Source organism: Carex rostrata, chromosome 13, assembly GCF_964058835.1.
Source record: "Carex rostrata chromosome 13, lpCarRost1.2, whole genome shotgun sequence".
NCBI lineage: Eukaryota > Viridiplantae > Streptophyta > Magnoliopsida > Poales > Cyperaceae > Carex > Carex rostrata.
In genome coordinates, this window is record NC_135930.1 from 2,063,536 (window position 1) to 2,090,962 (window position 27,427).

The 27,427-nt window shown below is 32.5% G+C and overlaps 4 protein-coding genes across 5 annotated transcripts; all 4 read left to right on the top strand.

The window, feature by feature from the left end:
* The first annotated feature begins 5,158 nt into the window (after positions 1-5,158).
* LOC144564593 (putative F-box/LRR-repeat protein 22) lies at positions 5,159-7,250 on the top strand. The gene is made up of 6 exons (XM_078314200.1): positions 5,159-5,246; positions 5,347-5,392; positions 5,545-5,842; positions 5,945-6,022; positions 6,133-6,441; positions 6,564-7,250. The coding sequence occupies exons 1-6, from the start codon at positions 5,196-5,198 to the stop codon at positions 6,904-6,906; spliced, it is 1,125 nt and encodes a 374-aa protein (XP_078170326.1). The 5' UTR covers positions 5,159-5,195; the 3' UTR covers positions 6,907-7,250.
* Positions 7,251-10,708: 3,458 nt separating this feature from the next.
* On the top strand, positions 10,709-13,251 carry LOC144564443 (putative F-box/LRR-repeat protein 9). Its single transcript, XM_078314042.1, has 7 exons — positions 10,709-10,824; positions 11,249-11,294; positions 11,473-11,776; positions 12,274-12,351; positions 12,479-12,619; positions 12,704-12,778; positions 12,906-13,251. Exons 1-7 carry the CDS (start codon positions 10,774-10,776, stop codon positions 13,249-13,251), a joined length of 1,041 nt encoding a protein of 346 aa, XP_078170168.1. The 5' UTR covers positions 10,709-10,773.
* Positions 13,252-18,457: 5,206 nt separating this feature from the next.
* LOC144564626 (ferredoxin, root R-B1-like) lies at positions 18,458-20,233 on the top strand. Of its 2 annotated transcripts, none has more exons than XM_078314229.1 (2): positions 18,458-18,598; positions 19,643-20,233. In XM_078314229.1, exon 2 carries the CDS (start codon positions 19,653-19,655, stop codon positions 20,106-20,108), a length of 456 nt encoding a protein of 151 aa, XP_078170355.1. In that variant the 5' UTR covers positions 18,458-18,598; positions 19,643-19,652; the 3' UTR covers positions 20,109-20,233. The 2 variants fall into 2 exon arrangements, with proteins under 2 accessions (XP_078170355.1, XP_078170356.1); XM_078314230.1 differs by lacking the exon at positions 18,458-18,598 and adding an exon at positions 18,603-18,718.
* A 5,320-nt stretch (positions 20,234-25,553) lies between these two features.
* LOC144563950 (uncharacterized) lies at positions 25,554-26,817 on the top strand. Its single transcript, XM_078313406.1, has 4 exons — positions 25,554-25,636; positions 25,717-25,969; positions 26,064-26,161; positions 26,236-26,817. The coding sequence occupies exons 1-4, from the start codon at positions 25,586-25,588 to the stop codon at positions 26,704-26,706; spliced, it is 873 nt and encodes a 290-aa protein (XP_078169532.1). The 5' UTR covers positions 25,554-25,585; the 3' UTR covers positions 26,707-26,817.
* Positions 26,818-27,427: the final 610 nt, after the last annotated feature.

Genomic DNA, 27,427 nt, shown 5'->3' on the forward strand with positions numbered 1-27,427 from the left:
AAAATATATAAAATTTGGTTTTTAAGTACATATATGGAGATTATGGTGAACTGTTCGGATCCACCATTAGAATTATAAAAATAAAAATATTAGTCTATATTACATACCAATTTGTGCTATACATGATATTATAGACTCACTCAAAAAATTATATGAACAACAAATTTATAAGGGGAATTGCAATTCAACACGGCCCAAAAATATATATCCAGTTTATAATTGGGCCGACTAAATGAAGTCGGCCCGAATTCGCTAAATATTGCAATCGAAGGAGAAACCGAGGAAGAACCAGGCTCTTCTCTTCTCCTCTCCTCTGTCGAATCAAAGAGGAAAAAACAGATCGGGAAATGGCGGTGTGGGATGCGCTATACCGCGTCGTGATGCGTCGCAACTCCGTTTACTTCACCTTCGTCATCGCCGGCGCTTTCGCCGGTGAACGGGTACCTCTTTTTCTCTCTCAATTGAAATTTTTCGAGCTTAGATCTATTTAACTGGGTACAAATCGGAGCACATAGATAACTGTTCAAAATATATTTTATCTTGTGTCCTCTGATTCATATTGGTGTTCTCTAGTTTTTACTGGTAATATGAGATATTTCACTTGTTTATAGTGCTCTGCTGTAGTCTTCCAAATCTGTCCTGTAACAGTCTTTAATAATTTGTGTAATTATATACTTGAATTCATGCACTCTTATCAGGTTTGGTACCAGTACCTGAAAACATTGTATGATTTCGGTTTATGAAATCGGTGGAGTAGTCTACTATTATAAAAAAAAATTAATTAATAAACTTGAAATCATTATATTATTCAAAATATAATGATCTGTGTGATCACTGCTTGAATACAGTTTATATTCCTGTAATACAATGTGTAATTATTATTTATTTTGTCAATTTTATGTCTAATTATTTGTGTCCTGTTAAAAAGTTTAGAATTAAGAAGATTGTACTGAGACAACTGGAATATTGTGCCCTGTTTTGCTGTGAAAATTTTACCAGAATACATTAATATTGCATTTTTATTGAATTATGGATACATTATATAAGTTATTATTGTCTTCTTTCAGGCTGTAGATTATGGAGTACACAAATTATGGGAGAGCAAAAATGTTGGGGTACGTTTTTCTTTGCTTTTAATTTTTTATCACTTTGCCCTTTAATTTTTTTCAATTTGTTTCTGCACTGTTAACTGACCAGTAAAATATTTGGCTTAGGAACTTATTTTAATTTTGATAGTTCTCATCACTTCCTAAAATAAAAATACATCACAAAAGATTGCAACATTATAAAAAAATATAGGCAGACAAGTGGGTCCTTTTAGCAAACTATGTTCGCATTTAGCATATTTCAAATCCCCTAGAATTAATTATATTTATTATTAAACCCAATTTTATTGTAGATATGTACTTGTGAAAAACAAAGGTCTATAACATGGTTAATTTTAGCCTCTTTTTTTTTTTTTTGCCAGATTAAATAAAAGTCTTCAGTTTTAATACAATTTCATTTTGACCCCTAATACGAAAATAACCGTTGAAATGTTGATGTTAACTGCATGAAGGAGAAGTGCTGGGTTTTATTTGCAAAGATAAAAAGTTGGTTCCGCATTGGAAATGGATAGTCCATTTAAATTTTGATCGGTACCCAGTAGGATCCGGCATGGAAACACTTGACTGGGTTCCATGAGAATGTTGCTAGATTATTCTAGAACGCCCAAATCCCAAATCTCAGTTTCCATTACAATGTTGTAGGCAGGGGCGGAGGAAGGCATAGGGGAAAGGGTGCTAAGCATCCCTTATAAATTGAATTTTTTTTCATTTTAATCCTTTAAATTTTTTAATTTTTGCAAAAATTATTATTATTAGTCCCCCTTATCAAATAAAATTATATGATACTTATTCATCCAGCCCCCCCAATCTCAATTTTCTGGTTCCGCCCCTGGTTGTAGTATTTAGCCTGTTAGGTAGAGAGATCAGAAAAGCAGAGTCAGAATTACCTGAAATCAGGGAAATTTTGCAAAATTCCTCCATCAGATATCTTAAACTTTTGAGTTGCTCTGTTGAAAATCTGGATCGTTCAAATCCTTTCTGCGTGAATCTCAAAGCACACTAATAAGCCCCCCTCCCCCGCATTTCGGCCCGGCTTTAGACACTGAAAATTTGAGATATATCAATCAGTGGTGTTTGTACTTTAGTGCTGAAGTGGGAGTTTTAGGGTCTAACAAAATATTTACATGGCGGTTTCATAATTGAACTGATGCCTTTCTAATTTCTTTTTTGAATTTTCAACAGAAACGGTACGAAGATATACCAGTGCTGGGGCAAAGACAGGCTGATATGTGATATTATGCTTGCTTTTGCATTTCCTTTGCATTGAATATTGTAGCTTCTGCAATGGGTAAACACATTTTAAACCAGTCAAATCAAACACTCAGTTTTATATTTCTCTTGGTTGAGTATTTTGAATCATTTGAGGTGCTTAATGCATACTAGTAAAGATTCTGTTAATAAATGATCGACATGGAAAATTGTCTTATGTAATTCATATTTGCTTTTAAGGTCATATCTACCCATTAACGAAACATTTATCTTATTATGAAATCTGTTTCCAATATTGTAATTCAATGTCATTTCAAGTCGTTCAATTTCTAAAAAAGGAAAACATCAATTCGTTTTGCAATACATTGAAAGTAATTGGGAGTATTCCCTTTCAAATTCATGTCATGTCAAATACTATTTCATTTCAATATGGTCTTTTTGTGGGTAAATAGCTAATATTGATTCTTATTGTTCAATATATCATATTCATATTGTAATTAAATTGTAGGCCCCTTTTGAAAAACTGATCCTAGTCATCATTTGATCTAAACCAGAAAGTCTAGACTTTTAGACCCATAATATAATATGCTTCCTTTCGAGGAATAGTAGCATTTATTCTTGAAACTATTTATTTGGTACAAAAACCGGACTGACTGGTACAACCTGAACAAAATGGAATTACTAGCTGGTTAGTGGTTTGGGTTGACGGGACATGCATTTCAAGTTTTCAACCGGAATAACTCAAAGTGACCCGGTTGATTTATTTGAAAAACCGAACCTAATGGATCATGAACTGGTTCAGTAATATCTTTTAGATGCTATTCTTGAGAAATGGACCAGTTTAGTAATATTATCTCCTTTCTTATTTGGGTAACTTAACAATATTAAAGCAAATAAAAGCAATGAGAAATAGGAAGTACATGAGTCTAGGATTCAATGTCAAATTATATATATATATATATTTTTTGTTTTTACCTTTGTGTACATATTATATATATCTTAAAATATATCCACATAAAAACTTAAAATTCTTTTTTTTATCCCTTTTAATTTATTTAACCTTTGATTTAGTTATTTAAAAAATGAATTTGACAAATATACCCTCCTCTCTCTCTCTCCTTCTAATCTCCTTCACTGACTGAGAGAGCAATACTTTTTTATTGGCAGTGAAACCTTGTTAGGTTTTCCCTTTTTTTTTATTTATTGAAATTCATGGGATGATTGGAAATTATTATTGGGGGATTGCTTTAAATGTATCAATACTTACAGCTTCAATATTTAATATATCGAAGGATTGCTTTAATATTAAAAACACAAAGGAGATAAAAAATAAAAAAAAAGTTTGTATACAGTGAAGGAGAAGGAGATAGAGGAGGAGGGTATATTTGCTCAATTTTATTTCTAAAATAACTAAATCAAAGGGGATAGAAAAAAAAAACATTTTAAGTTTCATGATGTGTTTGTGGGGAAATTGACTATTTTGAAAGTTTGTATGGATAAATTGGAAATTTTACTTTTCTTGTATTGGTAAGAGTAATTAAATTGCACAATTTCGTTGGGTTCATGTTATTTTCATTTTAGATTACATTAATATATGTGATGGTTCGAATTATATGTTAATATTTTTTTTATTGGAGCACTGTATTATTTTTAATGGGGGTTCAAATGCCTCTATTTCTAATTTTTTTTAATAACACAAATTCATTAATTTCTATGTCAAAATAAAACTGTGGATGTGATTTATATTATATTCTCCACACAAACATAAAAAGTTATCAATTATAAATTTTATTTTTAATATAACTCAATAATTGAAAGATTCAACGGGCCAAACTTATCCACAATTTTTTTTTTTTAATTTTATGTTAAAATATCAAAAATAACTTAAATTTGTGACAGGAACTTTGATTTTTAAAATAACTTAATTTTGTTTTTATTGAAAAATAAATGTTCTTCAGAAATAAGATTATTATACCTTATTATCATTGTACAAATGAAAGTAAATCGGCTGTAACTCAATGATAAATGATTTTGCTACATTCAATTATAGTCAAATGAGAAAGTTCGTCAATCAGTTGTGGCATTTCATTATGGTGATAAATGAATTATTTCGATTCAATTCGACGGAATCAAAAGTTCGTAATTTGAAAATAATTCGGTTCCACAAAGAAGTCAAAAGTAAAAACCAAAAGAATAGTAAAAAAAATTGCATTTTACTCGTGATTAATTTTTAATTCATGTTTTATTCAAAAACAATTCAGTCAGTCGAATAATTCACTTTTCAATTTGAAAACACTAAAAAAATATTTTATTTACAAATTATTCACGAATAAAACTTAAATTATATTAATATGTTATGCAGACTTGTGCTTTGTGCATCATACTTTTTCCGCAAGAAATGCAACCATTCAATTTTAGATAGTAATAATTTGAGAGCAAACCTTAATTAAGTGAGAGAATGCGTTGGCCAACTGTGAGAGTATATATATTGGCAAAGACCACAGCAAATGCCGGGTCCACCAGTGACTATATATTGGTGCACCAGGTGCATGTAAATTTTTTAGCATTCATGTCGGTGCTAAATTGCCTTCATTTTATACCAGGAAACTAGAAATATTTGCAACGGAGGAAATAAATACCAATTAATGAGCTAATATTTATTGAGGATTTTTTGCATATTAAACAAAATTTCCTCTTCAACCGTCTAGATCGGTACCCAGCAGGTTAACATTATTTTATAGTATTCATCAGATATCTTTACTGTTTTCTTATATAATATGTAGCAAAAAAAAATGTTTTCTTTCTCATGCATCTTTAAAAAAAAATTTATGTAATATTTTTTTTTTCTCATCTTTTGTTAAAGGTGTCCTAATCAAGTAAATGTGCAAGTCAAGGAGATGGTGGAAGCCAACCAAGTATTGTCAAATTGTGGTATGCCAAATTCCATCAATTTTTTTAAAAACAAAAGTTAGATATTTCGTTTTATGAGCAAATTAATCATGCTTTCTAAACCTTCTGTCGTTCATTGTAGAGATCTTCTGGATGTATAGTGGTGCGATGGCAAAAGTCTGATGCAAGTAAGCAACAGTCATGATGGATTCTGAAAATTATTTTAAAATTTTTTGTTTTGTTTGTTATAACCAGATTTCATTAATTGGATAATTAGAAATTTTGTTTCTTAAAAAGTGGTGAATTTTTTTTGTTTCTCTGCTAACTTCTTTTGTACCAGAAACTAGCTATAGAGGGAATTGGGCAGAACTACACTCAGATATATTATTATTAATATTTGAGAAGTTGGGGACAATCGATATACTGACAACGGCTTGCCTAGTGTGCCGGGATTGGAAGACAACACTTGAGGAAATGCTCTGCCGAAAGATTGACATGACTAATTTCGACTTCTCGTTCTCATTGTATGCCCTCAAGCAGATTGCTAAGAATGTCATAGATAGAAGTGCCGGAAAACTCGAGGAGTTCTATGCTGACTGTTTTGCCACTGATGGTCTCTTGCTGTACATTGCTACCAGGTCAATCTTTTTTTTTTTATTATTTGTTGTTCTCTTTCACAAGATATATCTGATTCTATGTTAATTAACATTTTTAACCCATGCTATGTGTCGATCGAACAGAACCAACTCGTTGAAAAGCATCGGTCTTTTCATGTGCCCTCGTGTTACCATTGAAGGATTGACAGCCATGGCTCAAAGGTTGTCATACAAACAATTCCAATTTCAATTCTTAGATTTATGTATGTATTGAACCATGATCGATCGATCTCTCAAGCTTTCTCATAAACAAACACTTCTTCTGTTAATAGGACTAAGACCCTGAGAACTCTCCGTTTAATAAATTGTCTTCGTGGCGAATATCGCGATTATGCTAGAGACGGCATTGCAAGCATAATCAAAATGCTGCCAATGCTTGAGGAGCTAGAGATTACATGTACCCTTGATACACCAGAATTGTGTGAAACACTTGGACCAGTATGCACTCAGCTGAAATGCTTCAGGTGGAATCAATTTTGGTATTCAAGACATAGGCAATCCTTCCAGTATGACACCAAAGACGCTCTACATATAGGCAAGAATATGCACGAGCTACGATCTCTTCAGCTTATTGGTAACGAGTAAGTTCTAATTTTGCCTTGGGTACATTGCATCATTCAAAGAGATAAAACAAAACAAACTATATAGCTCTAAATTTATTTGTTGAAATGATATTGCTGAAATATATATATATATATAACAGGATGACAAACATGGGTCTTGAAGCTATTCTTGAAGGATGCCCATATCTTGAGTTTCTCGACATCAGAAATTGTTTCAACTTGATACTGAATGAAAACATTATGACAAAACTCTCAAGGATAAGATACCTTAAACTACCCGACAACTCAGCCGATGAATACATGGATAGCATATCTACTACTTACTACCACTACTACGTTTATGGATATACACGACGATCATGGTCACGCTGTTCTGATCAAGTAGTGGATTGGTCGAATCCCGACAAAGACTACGACGATTACTACTATGACACTTTTTCTACATTAGATGATATCTATGGGGATGTCATGTTTTTGTATTGAAAGCTATCCAGTACATTTCCAACACCATACGTATAAAATACTTTTACATGGAAATTATAGGTTGAGGTTAAATTTATGGTCATTAATTGAATTTTGCAAGTCTTTTGTAGGACCCTATCATTTTCAGTACCAATGTTCATTAATTTTAATGGTTTTATTTATTTCTCCTTTTAATTAATTGCAAAGGGAGAGGGTCTTTCGTTTGATTTTTAGATTGCTTGGGCTGTTTTCTTGAATTTATATAAGACCGCTTAGGTGAAATTTCTTTTAGTGATAATAAGAGTAATATGCAAAGTTTGTTGGGTTCTTGTTATTTTCCTTCTTAATTAATTATATTACAATAACTTGGGAGATGGTTCAACTTCTGTGTAATATTTCAATGGAAAAATTTCTAGTGTGCCCATACAAACTTTCAAGGAGATATATATAAGAAATTAAGGAGAGAAGATGGTTTGAAATTAAAAGATATATATGTCAGTTTAAAATTTAAAATAATTAAATAAATAAAAGGGGATAGAAGAAAGAATATTTAGTTGTTATGGAGATATTGGATTATATTATAGTATTTTTGTGAGGATATCGGCTAATTTTCTCTAATTTTTAGCCTTTTTAGGTGGAATTTGATCTATTATTTTAGAACTTTTGTGGTTATAATTTCATGAAACAGCATGCATGCATGATCAATATAGTGTAAATATCATGCATATTAAATAATGGGATATGGTTGGAGTACAATTTCATTTTGACCCTTAATGCGAAAATAAATATCTTTTGTGGTTATTTTAGCCTTACACGAATCTCAAAGCAGACCCCTATATTAATCCAAAAGGCTTGAAAATGATTATAAGGCCCAACTCTCAGTTTCTGTTATAACATTGTAGGATTTAGTCTGTTAAATAGGTATTCATATATATCATCTAAGGTAACAGAATATTTCCGTTTAGACCTGGACCACCCGATCGATCAGACTGCACAAATATTAAACAGAAATATGCTTCCTTTCGATCGAGGAATAGCAGCATTTATTCTTGGAATTATATATTTGTTAAAAACCGAACTGACGACCGTACAACCTGAACAAAATGGAATTACTAGCTAGGTCACTGGAATGACGGGACATGCATTTCAAGTTTTCAACCGGAAAAACTCAACTGACCCGGTTGATTTATGTGAAAAATTAACCGAACCTAATGGATCATGAACTGGTTCGGTTCAGTAATATCTTAGATGTTATTTTTGAGAAATGGATAGGTTCAGTAATTAATATTATCTCCTTTCTTATTTGGTAACTTAACCATATTAAAGAAAATAAAAGCAATGAGAAATAAGAAGTACATAATAAGTTTATGATTCATGTCAATTTATATATATATATATATATATATATATATATATATTGTTTTTACCTTTGTGTACAGATTATATGTATGTTGAAATATAATAATGGACATCAAAGAAATCATCTATTTTAGGGAAAATAACTCATAAAAAACTTTCATTTTATCATACATCAACATATGGTATACCATAATTTTTAAGAAAATTTTCTAGTGTACACATGAAAACACCATAATATTCAAAATAGCCAAATATCTCCATGAAAACACCGTAATATCTCATAAAAATTCAAAATTCTTTTTTTTTTTATCCCTTTTAATTTATTTAACCTTTGATTTAGTTATTTTAAAAATAAAACTGACAAATATACCCTCCTCCTTCCTCTCTCTTCTCCTTCACTGATTGAGAGAGCAATACTTTTGAGCGGCAGTGAAACCTTCTTAGTTTTTTTTTTATTATTATTTCTTGAAATTCATGGGATGATTGGAAATTCTAATTGGGGGATTGCTTTAAATGTATTAACACTTACAGCTTCAATATTTAATATATCGAGGGATTGCTTTAATATTAAAAACACAAAGGGTCTGACATGGCCTGCTTCGTTTGAGCAACAAAAATAGAAAAAGTTTGTATACAGTGAAGGAGAAAGAGATAGAGAAGAATAAGAAGGGTATATTTGTTAATTTTATTTTTAAAATAACTAAATAAAAGATAAATATATCAAGGGGATAGAAAAAAAAATTAAGTTTTATTGGGAATATTGGGAATTATGGAGTTTTCATTGCGAAATTGACGATTTTGAAAATTTGTATAGGTATACTGGAAATTTTTCCTTTCTTGTATTTGCCAGAGTAATTAATTTGCACAATTTGTTGGGTTCGTGTTATTTTCATTTTAGATTACATTAACTTGTGTGATGGTTCGTATTATATGTTAATAGTTTTTATTGGAGAACCATATAATTTTAATGAGCATTTAATTTCTTTTTTTTTCTAATTTTTCTAATAACACAAATTTATTAATTTTTGTTGTTAAAATAAAACCATTAGCGTTGAATGTGATTTATATTATATTCTCTACATGCATATAAATTTTTTTAATTTTAGTTTTTATTTTTGATATAAATCAATAATTGAAAAAAAAATCAACGGCCAAAACTTATCCACAATATCTTTTTGAGAAATATCATTTTAACAATCAACAAAGTTGAAATGTCATAATCTACATGTACATAGAGAAATTGATGTATACAATATTTTAACAATTTTAATTTGACATTTAAATTTAAAGTTTATAAAATTTTAAAATTGAATACATAATGTACGCACACAAAATTAATGCATTTGAACACGTCTTATTTTTTAATTATAGGATTCAGATAAATTAAATCTCGCTGAAGCATTTCGGTTAATGGAATGAATAATAAGTAATGTCCTCGAATAAATATTATTTGCAAAAAACGTTGCATATAAGGTTGTCATTGTAATCTTAATTTTGTGACAGGAACTTTAATTTTAAAATAACTTAAATTTGTTTTTATTGAAAAATAAATGTTCTTCAGAAATAATTTTATTATACATTATTATTATTATTGTACAAATGAAAATAAATCGGCTGAAACTCAATGATGAATGATTTTGCTACATTCAATTATAATCAAAATAAGAAAGTTCGTCAATCCTTGTGGCATTTCACTATGGTGATATATGAATTATTCGGATTCGATTCGGCGGAGCCAAAAGTTCGTGATTCGAAAATAATTTGGTTCCACAAGAAAGTAAAAAAAAAAAGCAGAAAAAAAAGTTCCACATTTTATTCACAATTAATTTTTAATTTACATTTTATTCAAAAATAATTCAATCAGTCGAATAATTCATTGTTCGATTTGAAAACACTACAAAAATATTTTTATTTACGAATTATTTGCGAATAAAATGAGAATTTTATTACTATGTTCCCACAATGCAGACTTGTGCTTAATTTGTTCATCATACTTTTTCCGCAAGAAATACAACCATTTAACTTTAATTAGATAGTAATAATTTGCAATCAAACCTTAATTAAGTGAGAGCATGGGTTGGCCAACTGTGAGAGTATATTGGGCAAGACCACAGCAAATGCCGGGTCCACCAGAGACTATATATTGGTGCACCAGGAGCATGTAAATTTTTTAACATTCATGTTGGTGCCAAATTGGCTTCATTTTATACAAGGAAATTAAAAATATTTGCAACGGAGGAAATAAGTACCAATTAATGCGCTAATATTTATTGAGGATTTTTTGCATATTAAACAAAATTTCCTCTTCAACTGACTACATCTGTTCGTTTCCCAGCAGGTTAACTTTATTTTATAGTATTTACATATTTTTACTGTTTTCTTATGTAATATGTAGCAAAAAAAAAAAAAAAAAGTTTTCTTTATCATCTTTAAAAAAAAAATCAAATTTTTTGTAATATTTTAATTTCTTTCTCATCTTCTGTTAAATTGTTTGATTTCATTTTGTAGCAAGGAGTCCTAATCAAGTAAATGTGCAAGTCAAGGAGATGGTGGAAGCCAACCAAGTATTGTCAAGTTGTGGTATGCCAAATTTCTGATTTTTTTTTTTTTTAAATAGAACTAATTTAATTGATTTTAACGGAATAAGTACAGTGAAGTTGGATTTTATAAAAAATATTTCAACCGAGGTAAGGGATTGGTGCAGGGAGAAACGCGTTTGCTCCACCGAAAATGGGTGAAATAAATTTGTGAAGTTTATTAAGTACCATTTCGCAAAAAATGGTTGGAGCAAATGTGTTTCTCTCTCCACCGAGACAAGGGATCGGTAGAACTGTTTTTTTATAAAATCCAAGTCCTCTTTGCTTGTCCGTTACAATCATTAAAATTAATTTTATTTAAAAAAAAAATCCAAATTCCATACTATTTTTGTAAAAAAAAAAGAAAAATTGGATATTTTGTTTTATGAGCAAATCATGCTTTCTAAACCTTCTGTCATTCATTGTAGAGATCTTCTGGATGTATAGTGGTGCGATGGCAACAATCTGATGCAAGTAAGCAACAGTCATGATGGATTCTGAAAACTATTTAAAAAGAAAATTGTTTTGTTTCTTATAACCAGATTTCATTAATTGGATAATTAGAAAATTTGTTTCTTAAACTATCCATTAAATTTAATACATAAGAGTATTTTTCAATTTTTTGTTTCTCTGCTAACTTCTTTTGTACCAGAAGCTAGCTATCGACGGAATTGGGCAGAACTACACCCAGATATATTACTATTAATATTTGAGAAATTGGGGGCAATCGATATACTGACAACGGCTAGCCTAGTGTGCCGGAATTGGCATAGGATGACAACACTCGAGCAAATGCTCTGGCAAAGGATTGACATGACTAATTTCGACTTCTCGCTCTCCACGCATACCCTCAAGCGGATTGCTCAGATTGCCATAGATAGGAGTGCGGGAAAACTCGAGGAGTTCTACGCTGACTGTTTTGCCACTGATGGTCTCTTGCTGTACATTGCTACCAGGTCAATTTTTTCTGATTGTTCAACATTGTCTGTTTTACCCTAAGTTGAAATTAAAAAATTTGGCATTTCAAATAAAAGAAAAATATTATTCAACTCAGGAACTAGCTAGCTAGACCAATGGGTTTTTATTTTTCAGAAGAAAAAATTTCAATTGCTTAAATGAACTTGGTTAACCTTTTCAATTCAACAAATAAAATAAATGATAGTTGTTGAAAATCAACCAGTCACCAAAAATTTGTTTTTAAGCCTTTTAATTTCTTATATTCTCTTAATTAAAGGAGCGAAAGTTTAGTTATAATATGGTTAGGCAGGATTGAAACCCAAGGACCAAATGCTGAAGCCATGCATGTGTAAATAAATTAGTTAACCTTAATTACCCTCAAGCCATTAAAAAAAATATTGAGTTATATATGTTCTCAACAAAAATCTTCACAAGATATATCTCATTCTATGTTAATTAACATTTTATTTACCCATGCTATTTGTCGATCGAACAGGACCAACTCGTTGAAAAGCATCGGTCTTTTCATGTGCCCTCGTGTTTCTATTAAAGGATTGATGGCCATGGCTCAAAGGTTGTCATACAAACAATCCCAATTTCAATTCTTAGATTTATATGTATATATTAATTGAACCATGCATGATCTCTAAGCAAGGCTAGCTTCCTCATAAACAGTAAACACTTCTTCTGTTAATATATAGGACTAAGACCCTGAGAACTCTCCGTTTAATAAATCTTCGTGGCGAATATAACCGTCATGCTAGTAACGGCATTGTAAGCATAATCAAAATGTTGCCAATGCTTGAGGAGCTAGAGCTTACATGTACCCTTGATGCACCATTGTGTGAAACACTTGGACCAGTATGCACTCAGTTGAAATGCTTCAGGTGGAATAAAAATTTTTATTCTGCAAGTTCAATAATCAGATACTGGGACACTGATGCTCTACAAATAGGCGAGAATATGCATGAGCTACGATCTCTTCAGCTTATTGGTAACTGGTAAGTTCTAATTTTTCCTTCGGTACATTTCATATGTGTACATAGTTCTAAATTTATTAGTAGTAATTGAGTTTTCGCATCATTCGAAAGAGAAAATTAATTGCTGAAACAAATATATATATAACAGGATGACAAACAAGGGTCTTGAAACTATTCTTGAAGGATGCCCATATCTCGAGTTTCTCGACATCCGGAATTGTTTGAACTTGGTACTAGATGAATACATTATGACGAAACTGTCACAGATAAGATACCTTAAACTACCCGACAACTCAGCTGATGAATACATGGATAGTATATCTAGTTCTTACTACAACTACTACGTTTATGGAGTAACACCTCGACCATGTTCGTTTGGATGTTGTATAATATATAATCCAGAAGAGGATTCTGACGACGACTATAACGATGACTATTATGACACTTTTTCTACATTAGATGATATCTATGAGGATGACATGTTTTTGTATTGAAAGCCGGTACATTTACATGCTTATTACATGGAAATTATAGCAGTTGAGGTTAAATTTATGGTCTATATTTGGATTTGAATGGTTTTATTTCTTCTTTTAATTGCATTAAGGGAGGGTCTTTCGTTTGGTTTTTAGATTGCTCGGCTGTTTTCTTGAATTTATATAATTAAGACCGCTAAGGTGAAATTTCTTTTAGTGATAATAATAAGTGTAATATGCAAAATTTGTTGTGTTCTTGTTATTTTCCTTTTTAGATTACAATAACTTGTGACTTGTGAGATGGTTCAACTTCTGTGTAATATTTTTATAGGAAAATTTTTAGTGTGCCCATACAAACTTTCAAGGGTATATATAAGAAAGGAGAGAAGATGGTTTGAAATTAAATGGTATATATATATTTCAATTTGATATTTAAAATAACTAAATAAAATGTTCAATAAAAAAGGGATAGAAAAAAGAATGTTTAGTGATGGAGATATTGGCTATTATGACATTTTTATGGAGATATTGGCTATTCAGAAAGTTTGTATGGACACACTAGAAATTTTCTCTATTTTTTAGCCTTTTTAGGTGGAATTTGATCTATTTTAGAAGTTTTGTTGTGGTTATAATTAATTTCATGAAACAGCAGGCATGATCAATTAATATAGTGTAAATATCATGCATATTAAATTAATAATTGGATTTGGTGCATGTTTCATCATTTATCAAGTGATTTACATTTTTCAATTATTTAAAATTAACAGAAATGAAGACATCTCATTCATTAAATTAAATTCTCTTCAAAAAAAATAATAGAACGTTAATACATGCCACTCAAATGTTTAGTTTCTTCTTGTAACTTCAAATCGAAAATGATTATTCATATTCTCCTTGCAAATTTCGACTTGCATTGTGGCAAGGAATAAATAGTCCATTTATTCTATATGAATAAAAATATGTACAATCCTTCAGTTAATTTTATGTAGCAATTTATTTTATGAAATTATTTTGACGAAAAGAGTGAGGCTATAGTAATATGTATATTATATACTGGTCCGTTCAACATGATATCCATATAAAATAAAATTTATTATATCCATATAAAATTGTATTTAAATACCAAATTTTATATTTTTTTAGAATTCATTTATCATTTTTTTAGATAGGTAACAATTACTAATTTCGGATGGTTCAGAATTTTTAAATCAAATAATTTTACCTAGCTGAAAAAATAGTAAACAGATTTTAAAAAATGTAAATTTAATTTGTGAATACATTTCTATATAAAAACTATATGTTAAACTGTTCAGATCGACTATTTAAACTTTAAATATAAAAATATGAGTCTGTAATAAAACCGCTCTATAATAATTGTAATATTCATTTTTTTAAATAACTAATTTTAATAATTTTAACGAAATAAGTGCAGAAGAGTTAGATTTTATAAAAAATAGCTCTACCGAAGAAGGGAATTGGAGAGAGATGTGGAGCCGTTTTCAAATATAGCACTAAGATGTAACACTAAAAAAGACGAAAATGTGGCACTCAATCATATATTAATATTTTATACATTTCACATTTCACATTTCACATGAATAGACTCATTCTATCTAGCAATTATATTTTATGAGATTATTTTGACGAAAATGTAAAACGCAAAAACAACATATGTTTGACACGCAATCATATTTTAGACATTTGAAAAATGTGAAATATGAATGCGAGCAGGTAGGTCCTGGGAAATATATGATATGCTACTTGTGTTCTCGTACTATTCATAATTTTAAAAATTAAATGTTTCAAATACAACTTCGATTATTTGCCATTTTTTTTTTGTTTAATGCTCCCACAGTTTTCGTCGGAAAAACCAATGGGAACGCCAGTATTGATTGAAACCAACAATCCAATTGCTTTGATTATAGTATGTTGCGGGTTGAATTAACACTTGAAATGACCCGCCACATTTATTTACTTAAAAGAATGTATGTAATAAGAGAACAAAGTTTCCGACATTTATGGCCAGCTGGTCTATTTCTTGAAAGAATAAGTTAAAGGCGCCGTGGCGCTCCTTTCGTCTCATATTATGCAATTATGCACAAAGAAGTTTTTTTCAAAATGACCCTGAAATTATCATAATTTATATACAAGATAGTAGCAAGCGATTTTTTTAAGAGAATGGTTCAAATGCCTTTATTTTTTGTGCCTCCACCATGTCTCCAGTTTTTAAAACTTTAATAACTCAAAATTTAAAACTTAAAAGTCAAAATAAAACCGTTAGATGTGATCTATGTTATTTTCTTTATCTTCTCATAAAAAATTATCACATTTTAGTTTTTTTTTTATGTGAATCAATAAGTTCAAAAATCAACGTTTATAAATCATCCATATTAATGCATTTTTTACAAGCTCTTGATGACAATCAAAATAAAATTGAAATGTCATAATTTTTTACATGTGCATAAATAAAATGACGTAGATCATATCCAACGATTTTATTTTGACTTTTAAGTTTTAAATTTTGAGTTATTAAAATTTTAAAAAATGGAGGCATGGTGGAGGCATTTGAACCCTCCTCTTTTTTTAATTAAGTTTTAGACATAATAAATAATATTTCGAAACAGTGATTTAACTAAAATATATGGTGACTTTCATATATATACCATAAAAAATTATAAAATTTATATATTTACCATTTAAAATCTATAATTGCATATGTATCACCTTAAATTCTAATAACTCACATATATATTATATAATATAAATATATATTAAATGAGGAGGGTTCATTTTTACCCAAATGCACCCTATATTTCAAATCGTTTTTCTCCATTTTCAAAGTCCGAATAGTCAATCCGAACCGTTAGATGCAATCTATATATTAAGATGTACTTGGAGACCAAATTTTACATTTTTTGAAATTTTTTTACTATTTATTAAGCCACATTGAAAATCGCTGATTTTACATTTTCTGGACCATTAGATCAGCGATTTTCAAAGTGGCTTAATAAATAGTAAAAAAATTTAAAAAAATGTAAAATTTGGTCTCCAAGCACATCTTAATATATAGATCACATTTAATGGTTCGGATTGACTGTTTTGATTTTGAAAACGGAGATAAAAGATAGGGTACATTTGGGTGCACAAAAATTTGGGTGCATTTGAACCCTCCTCATATTAAATATATCAAAAACTTAAATTAATTATGTTTAACAGTTTAAGGGCGTGTTCGGTTGCTAAGCGGGAACGGGAATGGATTTGGGTTTGGATCCAATTTGAATGGCCAAAACGCTATTCGTGTGGGAAAAAAAAATTCACTCTGAGTGAATTTTTTTTTTTCTCGCGGGCACAGTGGCACGCCGAACACGCCCTAAAACTGAATTGAAACTCACCGTATTTTTATATGGTCCATAATTTTAGATCAAGCTATTTTCTAATCTTCTAAACGTATTCATATAGAAATCATATTGAACAGTTTGAATCGATCCTTAAAACTATCAAACTGAAAATTTTAATCCATAGCACATATCAACATGCGCTATGCATAATACCATAGCCTCACTCTTTAAAAATTAATACAACATACTTTAATACTGCTCTTAAAATTCATGAAATTCTCCCTTTTTATTTTTATTCATACATCTATTTTGAGCAGATGGTCTGGAACTACTCATTCTTTTGTTGCTCACATGATTTATTTACACAATTGGTAATTCTTTTGGTGGCGGATGACTTTACTTGCACTTGTGTGGTACATATCGAAATATTAGGAAAATAATAGGTACAGATGAAATTTTGTTTTTACTTTATGTTGAACACTTCTCTTCTGCTAAAATTACAGAATTTTTCGTTAGTAGAAAATATTAAAAAAAAATAAAAGAGAATGAAACATAAAAAGTGCATTGGTTTTATCATGCATAAAAAGATCGGTAAATTTTGTATTGATTCAAACTCTCTTTTTTATTCAAACAATAACAAAATGATAGCCCCACCTCTTACCATCCGATAAAATTTAAGATTGAACTCTGTTTTTCTATTATTCAAACCATGTGTGTCCCATCCATTGCATAAAAAAAAATTTAAAAAAAAAGGAAAAAAGAAGGAAAAAATGAATTTGGATCATTAAAATTTTCACCTATATAATATTGGTATTTTTTTTAATCAGTATAAATTCTATCTAGTGATAGAAATTTAACAGTACTTTTCTCAAAAAAAAAAAAATTAATAGTACTTTTTTTATTCTCTCTCTTCTCTTTTAATGTTTTCTAGAGATAAAAATTCTCCTAAAATTAACTAGGGCTAAAGTCTCAGTGTTCAAATGGTTCGGTTTATTTGGTTTTTAACCGAACCGGAGAAGTTCGGTTTAAATGGTTTGATTTTTCGGTTTATTGGTTCGGTTCGGTTTAGAAAATTTTTAAATCGGCTGAATTGCACCGACCAAATTCTTTTGATATCGCGTGATGGGTTGGATTCATTTTCACGCTCCCCTACTTCTTTCTCCTTTTTTTCTTTCTTTCTTCTGAGATTTTATCTCCGCCTGAATCTATATCTCTGCAGGAAACCATTAAATCTCAATCTAAATCTCCACAGAAATTTTCATTTGCTCCGATCAGTGCACCATTTTCACTCCTCTGCCTCCTATCCGATTTCAAGTTTTTATTTTTTTCAAAAATTTGTCTTTTCTCTCTATTCTCTTTCTTTCTTTTTTGTATTTTTTTGTCTGATTTGTGCAAACCTTGAAATCAAACAAAATCCTTGAATTTCTTGTTAGATTTATGGATTGGATTTGACTCGAGCAAAAGAACAGAAAAACCTTGGATTTTTTGTTTTATCCACCATCTTTTAAAAGAACAAAAAATCCTACAATAATCAAGTACATCATTTGAATTTCTTGTTGAATTTTTTACTTGAATCGAATCAAATCTGAAAGTGGATCAAATTTCTTTTTTTAGATTTCTTCCTTGAGTCTATCAAATTCCGGTTTGTTCGGTTCGGTTGTAATTCGGTTGGAAAGTTTTTGTTCGGTCGGTTCGGTTTTATTTTTTAAAACCAAATAAAACTTTGGTTTGCAAAAATTAGTTCGGTTTTCAACCGAACCGACCGTTTGGATCAAACGCCCCGAGCACTCTCGCGCGTGATACTTCTCCAAATTACTCTCCGTTTCTATATCACCATCTCTTCCTCCAGACACCTTGATGTATATAAAATATTTTTGGAGGGCTTAGATGAAAAATTAAGCTCTTTATACATAGAGCGCCGTCACCTTTTAGGTCACATTTCGTCACTTCAAGAGACACATAGAAATCTCCGCTCCAATTCTCTCTCTCTTTTCCCCTTCAATTTCGCTTCTATAATCCCAGTAAAGAAGGTACTTTTCTTTTCTTTCTTTAGATCTGATTTCCTTTTCTCTAAAAAAGGTAAATCCGTTCTTCGTATTTATCCTATCAATGTTACCGTCTTTCTCAATCTGATTTTGGAAGGAGGGTAGGTATGATTTCTTACTCTGTTTTTTTTTTTTTTTTTTCCCCTACGGTTTATGTTTGTTTTTCTCCCTAAAGTTGTAATCTTTTTGCATGAATTGGTATCTAGGTTCGATCTACTCTGTAGTTTGCAATTACGGATTTTTCTCACCTTGATTTATTTGTTGATTGCAAAATCAGTCTTTAGAAAAGATGATTTATGGGTATTTATCAAATTTCAATAGCTCTAGTGTGTAGAAACTAGAAACCAACAAGTTTTATAGAGATTTTTATTAACTCAGCCATTAAATCCTCACTCAATAGAGAGAAAATATAACATAATTGGGAAAATTATGAAATTACTGTTCAATTATCAATAAATTATTGTAGGATTTACTGTCTATTTACCAGTATTGGAGCTTCGAGTGAAGGGTAAAAGGAACCTCGTGCGTACCTTTCTCATAATGCTCCACAAATTAATATTGCCTAAGTTTTCATTGAAACAGGAAGCCTCAATTTTTGTTCATCACTGAAATTTCATGGCATATATCAACAATAGAAATTATTTTAATTTATGAGGGCTGTGTTTTTCAGAATTTTTTATTATAGAAATAAAATTAAAATTATATAGGGTTCTAGGTGGATTACATGGGTAAATTTGTTTTTGGGTCCTCTAGAAAAAAATTCTAAATTAATTAAAAATTATTAACAGGCCTTTCTAAGGGACTGAAAAATAATTTCAATTTCTGTAGAAGGGACCGAAAGGTTATTTTTGGTTTTTTATACCGAATCAAAATACCCATGTAATCTGTTTAGATCTATATAATATTATTTATATGAACGAAATATACTGTGTGTTTTATGGAGAATAGTAAATTTTGGATTTAACTTCTCTTTTTGTGAAATTTCAGCTCTTTCTTTAATTATTGATTTACCTTTTGTTTTCTGACTAGGTTTAACAAAATGTCTACACTTGCTCTTGGTACCAGTCTTGCTTCTGTACCATGCAATGGATTTTTCACAAACACCAACAAACCCAATTTCCGTCCCTGCTTAATCTCCTTTGCTGAAACAAAACAAAAACAGGCAAATCTGAAAATGACCAAATCGCCTTTCGTGCCTCAAGCAACCTACAAGGTGAAACTGATCGATGCAGAAGGTAAGGAGCAAGAATTCGAAGCACCTGATGATGCTTACATCCTTGACTCAGCAGAGACAGCTGGCATTGAGCTTCCGTACTCGTGCCGTGCTGGTGCTTGCAGCACCTGTGCAGGTAAGCTTGAAAAGGGTAACGTTGACCAGTCAGACGGGTCGTTCCTTGATGATGCGCAGATGGAGAGCGGTTATGTGCTCACTTGTGTCTCGTATCCTAAGTCGGATTGTGTGATTCATACTCACAAGGAAAGTGAACTTTACTAGGGTTTTTAGAAAGAGAGAGAGAGATGTTAGTGTGAGGATTTTGGTGTTTCTTAGCATTGAAAAAATTGTGGATGTGGCATTAGAAAACTCGATGGTGAATAAAATTTCGTTTGTGTTGGTAACTCTTGGTATATGGTGTTTTTATTTATTTTTGGGTTTTTCATTGAATTGTTCGGTAAGGTTAAAAACCAATTAAGTGTACCAATTCCCAACCTCCTTGCATCTCTGCTATTTGCTTTTCTATAGCTCAACATTTGTTGAATTTCGAGATTAATTCTCTTGAATTTCTATCTTGAAAAGATAGCACATGTGCACAACTATGTAGTGGTTTTTAGTTGGTTCTGTTGCTATCTTGGGATTTTTCTTAAAATATAAATCCATTGAAACATATCACAAGTTTTGAACTTAGTTTTCTCGTGGTTTGAAACTACAAAAATAAATCGTTTTTTTCTTATTACTGGTAAATTTATTCTCATGTTTGTATATTAGTTGATAGATTGGTCAATTTTGTCACCTGTGAACGGATGTTATTTCTCAGTGGGTACATTTTTTTATTTAATATGTTCATTTTTTTCAAGGAGAATTCTAAGAGATGACCAGTCCTTGGTCCAACTGGTGCTTTTGGTCAATTACCAGTAATGTTATAATATGATTATGAGTTTGTGTAACACTCATAAGTCATACCTACTAATTTAATTTAATGCTATGTCAATGGATAAATAACACCGGAGTCATGAAGTAGATGTTATAGTTATGACCTATGAAGTAGATGTTATAGTTATGACCTTTCTGGTTTGTATGCATATGTATTAGATGGGGACAATTAGGGATGAAAACGGGTTGGATATTATCTAACCGAATCAGGATCCTATTCAAAAATTAGACGCAGATAATTGATATTTGAATATCTGTGCGGATAGTGGTGCAGATATGATTTTGAATTTTAATTATCCCTATTTGAATAGTAGATATATACTAATAATTTAATATATATTATGAAAATATTTATGTATATATGTACGTATATCTTGATATCCGATATGTATCCATATCTAAAAAAATAAATGGATACGGATATGGTTTTACCGCTATCTGATCTTAATCCGATCTGTTTTCACCACTAGTGACAGTGTAATTTAGAAATTAAGAGTTGGTTTGGGTTTGCAAGCATATAACATTTGACAGTGAAAATTCACATGTAATCTGAACCATGCATATGTTTTTCTAGAAATTGTTAATTTTTCTCCATCAAAAAACACTAAAATTATTTCTATTTGTTTCTTCAATTAAAATTCAAAATCTTTCTTATTCTCCTTTTATCTTTTAATCTTGTAGTTTTTAAATAGGGTTGAAACTCTTGCAGAAAAAGATCAAATACAGGGTTAAGTATGTCATTTTTACTTTAAATTAAAACCAATTAAAATAAAAATAGTTAGTTACATGTAAAAAATTGGAAATAAGAAACAATTTCTATTTTAAATTGGGAAAGAAGCAATTCAGATGTTTTGGTGAAAACAAAGTATATATGAAGTTACAAATGTTTGGAGAACCCACAACAAGCATCATCATCATTCACTAAAAATGTTCATGTTATCAATAAACAAAAATCTTATTAGCCAAATTATAAACATAAATAAGTTTGAAAGTTGAGGACATTTCAAATGTCTTTATTTTTTATGTCTACATTATATCTCTATTTTTTTTTAATAACAATAATTATAAATTTTATATGTCAAAATAAAATATGACTACTATAAATAAATCAATTTAGACTGTGGACTGTGCAAAAATAAGCTACAATTAATCCGATTATATATAGATGTATACATACCTAGTTTTCATATTCCAAAAACAAGCAATTATCTATTCATGATTTAATGTGGCTTCGTCACTATGTGTAACTCCAATGGGCATTAAGAAACAGGGATTAATTTAATTGATTAATAGCAAACGGTCTCACTGATAAGGGAAATGTATGCATAACTTCTCATTTTGATCAATGAAGCTTTGATTCATTCAAAATTATTTAAGTTATACTAGTAAAAAATATTAAGTTTTTAGAACTTGATAAGATAATATTTGCTAACTAATGCCAACTTCATTATTTTGTCAATCCCTATTGGAGTTAGCGGCCATTTTTATTAATATCCCTAAAAATAATAAAATTTTTAAAAATGCCCCTGTCAAATTTTTTTTTTTATAACTGCCCTGACCGCCTGGATTTCGGGCGGCCCAAAAAGACCCAGGGAGGCGCCAGCCCGCCAGGCGGCCCACAACGCTAATGAGGCGCCATAGGCTGGGGCGCTCCATGAGCCAAGTGAGGCGCCATGCGCCCGGGCGCCCCATGCCCCATATACAAACCCAGCACAGAAGCGCCTCTCCCCCCTCTCCCCCATTCTGCCCCGCCTCCAGACCAGAAAAAAGAGAAAAAGAGAGAAGGAAACGCCCCTGCCCTGCCCTGCCGGTCGACGCCTCACCACCCGCTCCCGACCGCAACATTGTCATCTCCCCCGCTCCCTCCTCGGTTGAAGGTATGTTTTTTCATTGCGATTCGATTAGTTTAATTTAGGGTTAGAATTGTGAATGTGATTCAATTCGATTCGATTTGATTCGATTAGATTAAATTGATTGTTAAATGTGATTAAATTGATTGTTGATTGTAATTTGATTCGATTCGATTCGATTCAGGGTTTATGGATGTGAAAAATTGGTTGAATGTAGGGTTTATGGATGTCAAATGTGAATTGCTTATATTTAGATTTGTATACTTAAATTTAGGATTTATGGTTGTGAATTACTTATAATTTATGGTTCAATTTAGGATTATAATTTACGGTTCAATTTAGGATTATAATTTATGGTTCAATTGGTTGAAATGTTTTAAAAAAAATGCATGTACATGCAAAATTAATTTTGTAAACAAATTGCATATAAACTAAAAAAATAAATTTTTGTAAAAAAAAAAAATGCATATGCATGCAATTTACTTACATGCAAAGTGTAAATTAATTGTATATACATGCAAATGCATATGCATGCAACAAAATTAATTGTATATGCCTGTATATGATTTTCAATAAATCTACAAAAAATAACCCATAATTGTATGTAAATTGCATGTATACGCATTTTTTTATTTAACAATCAATTTTGTTTTTTTTTGTAAAATTAATTTGTTTACCAAAAATGTATATGCATGTACATGCAAAATTAATTTTGTAAACAAATTGCATATACACCCAAAAAAAAAATGTATATGCATGTACATGCAAAATTACTTTTGTAAACAAATTGCATATACACCCAAAAAAAATGTATATGCATTTTCTTTTCTTTTTTGTAAAGTTTATTTATTTTCAACAAAATTAATTTTTGTAAAAAAAAAATGCATATACATGCAATTTACTTACATGCAAAGTGTAAATTAATTGTATATACATGCAATTTATTTACCTACAATTATTTTGGGAAAATATACATGCAATTCTTATTAAAAAAATTTATATAAATTGTACGTTTTGATTAATATTTTTTGGCAAATGTAGTATGCCTAGAGTTAGACGGTGGGGAGTACGAGCTGAGCCTGCAGAGGGTGCAGAGGCTGTGGATCCGAGTGGACCTGGCACGTCCTCGGTGGATCCGAGAGGAGCTGGCACTTTCTCCGTGGATCCGACTGGAGAGGGCCCGTCGTCGTATGATGATACGACTGGCAGGGGTTTTGAGGATCCGACTGGAGCGGATCCGTCGTCTCAGGCCGATTTTCCAGATGGTGTGCATGATCCTGACACATTTAGTCCTCTTCTATGGACCCATCATGTTAAGCACCGCGTCTCATTGGCATCTCTTGAGGTACGTGATTTTTATACTTAAAAAAAAATGACATTATTTTGAGTTACTAAAAAATGGCAAATTGATAATAAATACAGGATGATGTCATGCTTACGGTGAGGCACCGCAGGTCTGAGATTCCATTCATTCCACACAGAGAAATGCAGCGATACATCTCGAACCTCGGGTTGTACCAGCTTGCCACCATGCCGCAGAGTAAGATCGATGTGTCTCTGATGCATGGTCTAGCGGAGAGATGGCGACCCGAGACTCATACATTTCATCTCCCGGTCGGGGAGATGACAGTCACCCTTGGTGATGTGAGCGCCTTATGGGGTTTACGTATCGATGGCGACCCCATAGGTGGCATCTCAGACCATCCAGATCTGCAGAGGATGATACCGGAGTTGTTAGGGTGTGATCCGAAGACTCTGCAGAAGAAATACAAGAAGAAGAAGGGGGAGGAGGAGGAGTTTCGTTATTCCGGGTACTGCATTTCTCTAAAGGCACTCCGGAATCACTTCTATGGGAGGCAGTTAGAAATTGATACTGATGACATTGAGGCGGTCAGGAGGTACTATTACACTCTTTAAATTAACTTAGTAGTTGCTCAACAGTCTCAATTAATTACATTGATTATTTTATATTGCAGGTATACTAGAGCATATGTGCTGGATTTGTGCGGTGCTGTCATGTTCGAGGATTCCAGCGGTGACGCGGTTCCGATCATGTATCTCTCCCTGCTGAGGGACTTGGAGAAAGAATCGAGATGGAACTGGGGTGGAGCTGTCCTCGCCCACTTATACAGAGGCCTCTGTCATGCTTGTCTGGTAAGTCTGTATTATTATACGTTGTTATTGAAGGTTGGATAAGAAGCACCCAGTTTTTATTGTAAGTAAATTTTCAGGTCAAGAATAAACAGCTTTTTGGACCACTTCTACTGCTTCAGCATTGGTCGTGGTCACATCTGCCCATAAATCGGCCAGTCATACCATTGCCGCATCCCGATTGGGGAGGCCCTGAGCCAGCCAGATGCCCCGCATACGCCGCCATATGGGGCAGTCATCACGATCATGAAGAGAGGGGCAGGGGGATTTCTTATGTCCGGGGTCAGCTCCAGATGCTCCGAGATGGGAATATCGATTGGTTTCCGTATCGTGCATGGTATCAGCGCAGATGGCTGAGCCCGCTGACATTAGAGCAGACACATCTATGGTATTATCGGGGACCGGTCGTCTGTTTCTGGATCGTGGAGTACCATTACCCCGATCGGGTATCCCGGCAGTTTGGCTTGGATGCTTTCATCCCGGAGCACCCGTTGATGGGCAAGGATGCTACCGACAAGTTCCACAAGTAAGTTCTCTCTACTTAATTAATTTTTAACTTTAATATATCCACTGTTTCTCTACTTTCTAATTAATTGCACTTGCAGAACGGCGCACACTAAGGCTAAAGTCGACTGGAGCCAGCATTTCGTCATGCAGTACAACTGGGCTCGACATCCGGAGCAGCACTTATGGAGCCCGCCAGATACTACATCGTTGGGTGCTGGTCCCGGGGATCTGAGATATGTCGTATGGTACCAGAGATGGGGCATGCCGTCAGTCTACCTGACAGGCCATTATGGCGAGACCCTACGACGTAGGCTGATGGATTCATCCAGCAATTATATGCCCTGGGGTCCGATCAATGCTCGCGCGGTAAGTAAAACCGAAACATACTTTAATTTTAAAGTGCAAATCCAGATTACTTACTGTAGGCATAATCATGTTGTGTGCAGCTGTTGACCGCTATGAGAGGAGTTGGACACAGCTTGGCGTGCATGGCGAAGGATGCTTGGCGATATATAGGATGCCAGATGCTCGAGCACACTGCACCAATCGTGGAGACAGGCGGTTTTGAAGGCCGCCTCGTTGGCATGCTGCGCGATGCTGGGGAGAACATCAATTGGCGGGAGATACAGTCTGCACCGCGAAATCCAGATTATCAACGAGTCCCTGTCTACGGCGATGAGATGCCGCAAGCTCCTGCAGGTAATTACAAGTTAATATTAAAAGTACGACACACACAATATTCTTATTTCCGTTGAATTGTTCGTTCTAACTCAGTTAACTTCCAATTATGCAGCTGATGACTCAGGTTGGGCGTTCCACGACTGGGTGCTGAATACCCAAGGATGGGATGCTTATAAAAATAAATACGGAGTTGCAGTAGAGCTTGGCACGGTCAGTCGCCAATTATACCATTATTTGTTGCAGAGTTCTTTGTATGTAGCAAAACTAACATTATTTTAATCTAGGATGGAGCACCTCGTTGGAATGCCGATCCCATATTTAGCATAAATGAGCTGGACCCGGCAGATACAGATGCAGAGGCGTATGGCTCCCACAGACCACGATATGGAGTGGAGATGGAGCATGACTTTGAGGCTGGTGGGAGTTCATCTCAGACTGCAGATGGCTTTGTCTCTGCATTATTTGGCGCACCGCCTCCTTCCACGTATTCTGCAAGCTGGGAGCAAGATCCATGGGAGCTGCGTACACAGCCCGCCAATGCAGAGTCAGCTGCTGGATTTGATCCACGGGCAGCCAGGACAGGTACGCAGCACATGTATACGGGGGACGAGGATGAGGATATGGGGGACGATGAGGAGGATTTGGGAGAGGATGCACTCCGAGATGTGAGTCCGCAGAGGCGCGTGCAGCCGCACAGGCATGGCAAGGGCGTAGCGGCTCCTAGGTTGTCTCTATCCGGAAGGAGACGAAGATGATGATTGTAGAGTTTTTGTTTATTGTGATATATTTCTGACTGTAGTATTTTGACTATGGGACTGCTGTATTATGTTGACATTACGTTTTTTTATTTTATGTTCATGTTGGTATTATGTTGTTTGCACTTTACATTTCATTATTATAACACAGTTCAACAATACAATTAAAGTTCAACAATACAATTAAAGTTCAACAATACAATTAAAGTTCAACAATATAATTAAAAGCAGCACATGTATACTTCAAGTAATTACATTCAAACTAAGAAATTATATTCAAGTAATTACAATTTCTTCACTATTTGCGACCCACACTCCCAGCAGACCGCCTGTGACAGGGGCGGTTTGCTAGGGTCCTGACCGCCTGGGCCACGGGCGGTCCACTAGGGATGCCTATTTATTCGTTTTTTCTCTCTCTCTCTTCTCACTCCAACATCAGTCTACCTTCCACCTCAAAGGCAGAAAGAAGGGAGAAAGCGCTCAAGGCGATTTCGGGCGATTTTCTGGGCGACTACAGCTACAGGTAATTTAAATAATTTTTTAATAATTTTTTAAATATTTTTTGTAATTATTTTTTAAATATTTCTTTTAATTATTTTTAAAATATTTATTTCAATTATTTTTTATATATTTTCTAATTATTTTCTAATTAGCCGTTGATTACTGTACAGTTAGTATTTAATTACGCACATAATTAGCCTTCCTAATCAATTGCTGTCAC